The following is a 6,567-nucleotide window of genomic DNA, read 5'->3' as shown; positions in this document are numbered from 1 at the left end:
TGTGGCCGGCTCCTTTAGTTTTTTGGACATGGATTTGGGCCAGAAAACCAACCGCATAAAAATCTGACCCACTTATATCCCATACTTGCCCCTGCCGTCTTGCTATTCGCCGCCAATCTCATCCGTCTGTTCTGAATTTCACATCGGGTCAGGTTACCAAGTTCATCCTCTGTCGTTTTGAACACTACCTGAACTTGGGATTGACTCATATTCTCTTTCGATTTCGTCGCCATTTCCCTCGCCGTTGAGACTCCTAGCGTTGTTTTGGCCCTCCTCAGTGGCGCCGGTGATCCTATTTTGTAGCTGGTGTCCCAGTTTCCTTAAATAAACCCTCTAAACACCACCCATCCTCACTAACACCATAACATCTCTGTCTCTACCACATCTGCCGTACCTCCGACCACTTCCAACGCTCCGTACCTCCGACAACTTTGCCGCCGCCGTGCCAATCCCAAGAACAAGGTTTATCTCGCCAGCCAAGGCTGCACATCTCCACACGAGGATCCTGTTAATGAGTACGTTCTCGCGGTTTTCTTCACATTAAGGTAATGAAGGTTCTGGATATATTTAAAATAAGAACAAGATGATTATTATTTTTGGATAATCGAGAACAAGAAAATTTATGTGATCATAATTGCGATTATATAATAGTTGCGCAACATCACACCACCAGTGGTGTATGTAGAGTTTAGATTTGAATGCTATATTGACATTTGTATATAAAATATGATATCATTCATTCAGAAATATACCCTAAAATCCATGGTTCTGAAAATTAGACCGGATCGGCCAATCTGACCGGTTTAACCACAAACCGGTGATTTTTACAGTTTGGTTCAACATTAAAAACCGTCGAATCAAAACCATTCTCAAACCGCTGAACCGGCCGAGAACCGGTCGGTCGGACCGAACCGGGACCCGGCCGGTTTTGAAAAACGGCGTCGTTTTCCGTTCTATTATAAAATGAAATGGCCAGGTCTCCATGCCCTCAACCCCTCGAGCCATTCCCATTCTTCAATCTTTCTCCCCAAAACACAACCCTAGATTACATGTCCCCCACCGCCACAGGGCTCAGCGCCGCCGTTTGTTGCTCTCAAGCACCATTGTGTTTTCGTCCGATCGTCCGCGCTTCTCCCTCATTCGGAAATCGGTGCGTCTTCCTCGAGTTCGCCGTCATTCGCTGCCTCGCTGGTCTTCGTCTGCTCAAACCCTAGCCTCCATCACTCTCCTCTTCAAGCTGTGTCACCGCCGCCGTCGAATCTGGTCCAACCGTCGTCCCTACTGTTTCAGCGTCGTCGCAGCTCGTCTCTGCCGTCGTGTCGCATATGCTCCACTCTCCTCTGCCGTCGCGTCGCGCTGCGAAGGGGAAAGAAGGGGTGGAGGTCGCGGGAGGAGGCGCGCGAAGGGTGAAGCCTTTGCTGCTTCCGCCGTGTTTGAGCTCGAAGACGGCCGCCAGTGCTGCTACCTCTGTTGCTGCCTCTGTCGTGCCTTGCCATCATGTTACCACTGATTTCATCTGCCCTCATTCTCGTTCTACTTCAAAATCATGCTAAATTTGTGAGTATCCGTCCTTTTTGAATATGTTTATAAATAATAAGATTAGACATTGATTTTTCTGAATTCTGATTATGGTTTTGTTCAAATTTACTGATGGCTTTGTTTGTAGTTGCTGGTTTTGCTGGGTAAAGGTTTAGTGTTTTGGAATGTTTTATAATGTGCTAATGTTTGTAATTGCTGGCTTTGTTTGTAATTGCTGGGTGAAGGTTTAGTGTTTTGTGATTATTGGTTAATGTTTTGGTTTAATGTTCTCTCTTTTCCAGATTTCCCTTCTCCCTGTATTTCTGCATGTTGCTGAATTGGTAATCAATAAATTTGCCTTTTTGCTGTAAATCGGGACTTTACTAGGATTTGTTAAATTTGTTGCTTGTTGCTGAATTTGTTGCTTCCCAGTCACAATATCAGAACAGAATGCTCAGTCAGTGCTTGAATGATTGGCTTTGCTCACTGATTGTATTTGATGATAAATTTTAAATTGATAACTTTTAAATTTTAAATTTGCACTGCCTATGTTACTGATTCACTGTTCTTTCAGTGCTTTTTGTTGTTGTTAATCATTGTGATGAGCTTTGTTAAAATTTGCACTGCCTATATTACTGAGTGTCCCTTCAGTGCTTTTTGTTGTTGTTAATCATTGTGATGAACTTTGTTAAAATTTGCACTGCCTATGTTACTGATTCACGGATTCATCCCTCTCGTCATTATCATTAGCATGAACTCCGAACCAAAACCCCAACTCTCTGGATAAAATTGTAACGAAAGCTGATTGAGACTTTTTCTTCTACTTAAGGTATGAATCAGAATGATGAGGCCAAGTTGTGAATACACAAGTGTCAACGGACTATAATATATATTGAGTTTGTGACATTAGAAGGGTGTAATAATAACAATAATAGAGTCATGTTATTTGAATATTGAGGTTTAACATTTAAACTCTCAGCTTCTCAGCCCTGTTTGATTCTTCATCTCAGGCAATTAAATCGAATCAACCAGGCCTTCATTTTCTTTTTCTTTTAGTTGATTCTTAATTTTTCTAATATATGTAGCTTTCTGAATCAATGGATCATATTATGTAATTTTCTTGATTTGGGATATTTTTGGAGATGCATTAGAAGAGCTATTTTATTATTATGTTTGCTATAATAATATTCACATGTTCTGTATGCTTGTGATTGTTTCGGTGTTTACATTTTCTTTCCAAGTCACTTGCTGTGGTTGTTCTTTGAGTTAAGGCTTTGTATGTGTGTGTGAGAATGTGATAATGTTGAATGCTGTTGCATCTAATAGGAGTTCTTGGAGTACCCTCATCTTTGGTCCTTTATAATTTATTTATTATTTTATTCTAAAACGGTTTTTCCAGTTGAACCACTGGTTGGACCGGTTGGACCAATGAACCAGTGAACCAGTGACTAAAGCGGTTTGATGACCGGTCCGGTTTTCAGAACCTTGCTAAAATCTACAAATCAATGATAAGCTGAAGTTGAAACTGGATTGCAGGTTTTCTACAATCTCTATGAATTGAACGTGACATAATACACATATATGGCTTCAAATGAGCTTCTGACATCTGCTGCGACAAACCCTGAAGGTCTATTTGGGTTTATACTTTCACAGTTTGCATTCCTAATTTTTATCTTGCTGCTGCTTTACTTCAATTCAAGCCTTGTTTGCTCAGTATATCCCAAATGCTTAATGAATAAATCTCCCAAGTCTACCACTTCTACTTATGATAATTGTTATTTGCATTGTGACTATATCGATTTTACTTGTTGGATTCTGGGTGCCTTTATGTGTAATATTTTAGTTTTAAATTCTGACCAAGAAAGGTACAAACCATGGTATAGTTACCACTAGTGTAAGCTGCCACAGATTGAGCTAGAGCTAGATTTATAATCATATAGATATTATCTAATAAAATGAACTTTTAAATTGGGCACCTTTGCAGAATGGGTTTTTAAGGGTGGAATTTAAATCTAGAAGTGTAAAAAGTTCATAAATCCTTTCTGTGGCTGAGTATTTCACCTTCAATATAATTTTTTTATTTGTTTATTTATCCTTATCATTATTGATAACTTTGTCTATGTTGAGATTGTTGCGAAAATTTTATATAGCTGGTCCCAAACTTGGATAAAAGAGGAGAGTGGTGTTAGGCTTGCAAGTTGCAACAGCTAACGTAAAACTTGTCGAATCTTAATGACATGGATCCTTGTGATTATTGACCTAAATTATTCCTGTCATGCTGAGCATGTTTTTAAACTTGTCAGTTCTGACTGAAGCGGCAAAGACAAAGGAGAATAAGGGAGAAGAAGAAGAAGAAAAGAAGGAGATGAGTCGGAAGGAGAAGCGGAAGGCATTAAAGAAAATGAAACGGAAGCAAATCAGGAAGGAGATTGCAGTTAAGGAGCGGGAAGAGGAGGAGGCTCGCATCAACGATCCCGACGAGCAGAGGAGGATGCAACTCCTGGAGCAGCAGGAGGCTGAGAGAATGGAGAGTGACAGGAAGCTTTTCGAGGAAAGAGAGAGGGCTTGGATGGAGTTACAGCAGAGGATCCAGCAGCAGCAGGAGCAGCAACAGCAACAGATAGACCTTCTTGAAGAATCACAGTCGGCACGCAATGATAATGGTAGTGACAATGATGATGATCAATGGGAATATGTGGAGGAAGGGCCTCCTGAGATTATCTGGCAAGGAAATGAGATTATCCTCAAGAGGAACAAAGTGAGGGTTAGGGTTTCAAATAAGGAAACAAAACAAAATCAGGTATTATCATAACTGCATCCTTCTGTTATTCAAAGAATTTCTTTCAACCTTATTTAACACTGTTGTTGTTGCTCTTGCTGTTGCAGCATGCTGATGATGCTGATAGACCTACCTCAAATCCTTTACCCCCAGAATCTCACTCAAATTCATTCGCTCAGCAGGTGCTGGAGAATGTTGCTCAACAAGTACCCAATTTCGGAACAGAACAGGTTATTTAGTTCTTATCTCATCTTGATCTTGCTGTTTCTCCTTTCGTAATTCTCAATGTGCTTATCTTTTTTTTTTTTGGGTTATCATGGCAGGACAAAGCTCATTGCCCTTTTCATTTAAAAACTGGAGCATGCCGATTTGGTCAACGTTGTAGCAGAGTCCACTTTTACCCTGATAAATCCTGCACCCTTCTGATGAAAAACATGTACAATGGTCCTGGCCTGGCTTGGGAGCAAGATGAAGGCCTTGAGGTCTGTTAATGCTGCTTTTGTGCCTTCGCTGTATCCTCAAAGAAGCTCCTTCCAATTTCCTTTTTTATAATTTTATTCTGCAATTAGTTACTTTATTATATAATAGCGGTTTTCTATCTTATATCAGAATATGCCTTTTACATCTTTTGTCTACAGCTGTTTCATCTATCAATAAAAAATGAAAGCATCCATGTCAATGGAGTCTATTCAGTTCAATTATTTTTCTTGTAGATATTCTCTTGTTCTTTAACTTGATAATAATCAGATTCATTGCGGTGGAGGCTCATGGTTTTGGTCTTGGTATGGTGGGTCAAGATTAACGATATTAGCTGTTGTATCCTTGGGGTTGTTAGTAACTTAATCAACTATTTTCTTTTGGTTGTGTTTGACCCTTTTTCCCTTTTAATACCTATTCTTAGATATGTGTTTATTTAGTATCTGAGTCCTTTCTTTCTATTACCATTGGCATCATATGTTCGCAACTGCTTTCAATATTTCATATGTTCTTTGAGGTGGGAGGATTTTCTTCTTCATGATGTTTCAATCAATATTTTATATCTATATCACATTTTAGGATGTATTCATTAATTAGATTGTACAGTTAAAATTCATACTTTTAAATTTCACAATGTCCAAAATCTCTTGATCCTTAACCATAAATAGTTGTTGGGCAGTTGGGCAATATTCAAGCCATGGCTTGTGGAGCTATGTTGCAGATATCACCAAATGGTTTGAGATTATTGCAGCCAGACATAAAAATGGGGATGAAGTTAGTTGGTTCTTGAAAGTACATTGCTTTGTGTGTGTGGGTGGGGGAAAGGAAAATGTTTATGCATGGCCAGAATTTATGTTGATAAAATCTGTATTGTTTCATATACAAACTTATATTCCATTATGCTTCTGTGTTTCATTGCTTCTTGGTTGCCTAGCTATAGACTCATTGATCCTATTAGTTATAGGAAAATCCAATATGTTATCATATTCTATTTTCATTCAAGTTGTGTGAGTCTAGTATGCTTAGATAAAGATAATAAAAACTGCTCTTTGTAGGCATCCTAGTGTATAACTTTTCAAAATTGATACGTATAATTCTTTTAGCCGATACAATCCTTACTCCATGAATCTTCTTGTCATCTTAAGAATCTTGCAAACTAGTGAATTTTCATCCCTTATGCACGAACAGGAAGTGCTGAATTTGGCATCTGCTACTTCTTTTAGCTTTGTTTTGATCCCTATTGCACTGCTGAGATAGCTGAAACTGGAATAGAATTATCTTCACTGTTTTTGGTTATGTAGGCCTTATAGTTAATATTTTATCATTTGTATAGAAATAATTGAAAGCTAATATTCTAGTACTTGGTATATTTATTACGTTGTCAGAATCTAAAAATCCTTATTTAACTTGTTTACCTATTTTTCAGTACACGGATGAGGAGGTTGAACGCTGTTTTGAAGAATTTTATGATGATGTTCATACGGAGTTCCAGAAATTTGGAGAAATTGTGAACTTCAAGGTTCTTTTGTAATGCTTTTTATATACTGAAAAGTTTTCTGCATGAAGTTTTGACAAATAGAGACACAATATGTTTGGTTGTATTGAGATAGAGACAAATAGAGACACATTGGACCTGAAATACACTCACTCAATATGCATCTCGGAAGGAAGGGCACTAGTGTCTCTATCTTTAGTGACTGTCTCAATGTCCTATTTCACCCTATCTCTTGTTCCAAACACAACATTACATAACTATTATGGTCTTGCTTTGAACTTTACCCACAATGAGCCCT

General features: G+C 38.6%; 1 protein-coding gene across 6 annotated transcripts in view; it reads left to right on the top strand.

The window, feature by feature from the left end:
* The first annotated feature begins 93 nt into the window (after window positions 1-93).
* LOC107474772 (zinc finger CCCH domain-containing protein 5) overlaps window positions 94-6,567 on the top strand; it is a 9,393-nt gene continuing 2,919 nt past the window's right edge. For 2 of the 6 annotated variants that reach the window (XM_052257062.1, XM_016094405.3), the window contains exons 1-6: window positions 1,014-1,557; window positions 2,918-3,145; window positions 3,822-4,318; window positions 4,405-4,527; window positions 4,621-4,779; window positions 6,201-6,293. In XM_052257062.1, coding sequence (XP_052113022.1) covers window positions 3,100-3,145; window positions 3,822-4,318; window positions 4,405-4,527; window positions 4,621-4,779; window positions 6,201-6,293 — 918 coding nt within the window. In that variant the 5' untranslated portion in view covers window positions 1,014-1,557; window positions 2,918-3,099. Of the gene's footprint in view, window positions 546-1,013; window positions 1,558-2,917; window positions 3,146-3,821; window positions 4,319-4,404; window positions 4,528-4,620; window positions 4,780-6,200; window positions 6,294-6,567 lie in introns of those variants that run through there. The other 4 variants (XM_016094406.3, XM_052257061.1, XM_016094409.3 and 1 more) reach the window with 4 other exon arrangements.

This window comes from Arachis duranensis, chromosome 2 (assembly GCF_000817695.3).
Source record: "Arachis duranensis cultivar V14167 chromosome 2, aradu.V14167.gnm2.J7QH, whole genome shotgun sequence".
Taxonomy (NCBI): domain Eukaryota; kingdom Viridiplantae; phylum Streptophyta; class Magnoliopsida; order Fabales; family Fabaceae; genus Arachis; species Arachis duranensis.
Note: the sequence above shows the minus strand (reverse complement) of the source record. Positions and strands in the feature narration are given on the sequence as shown.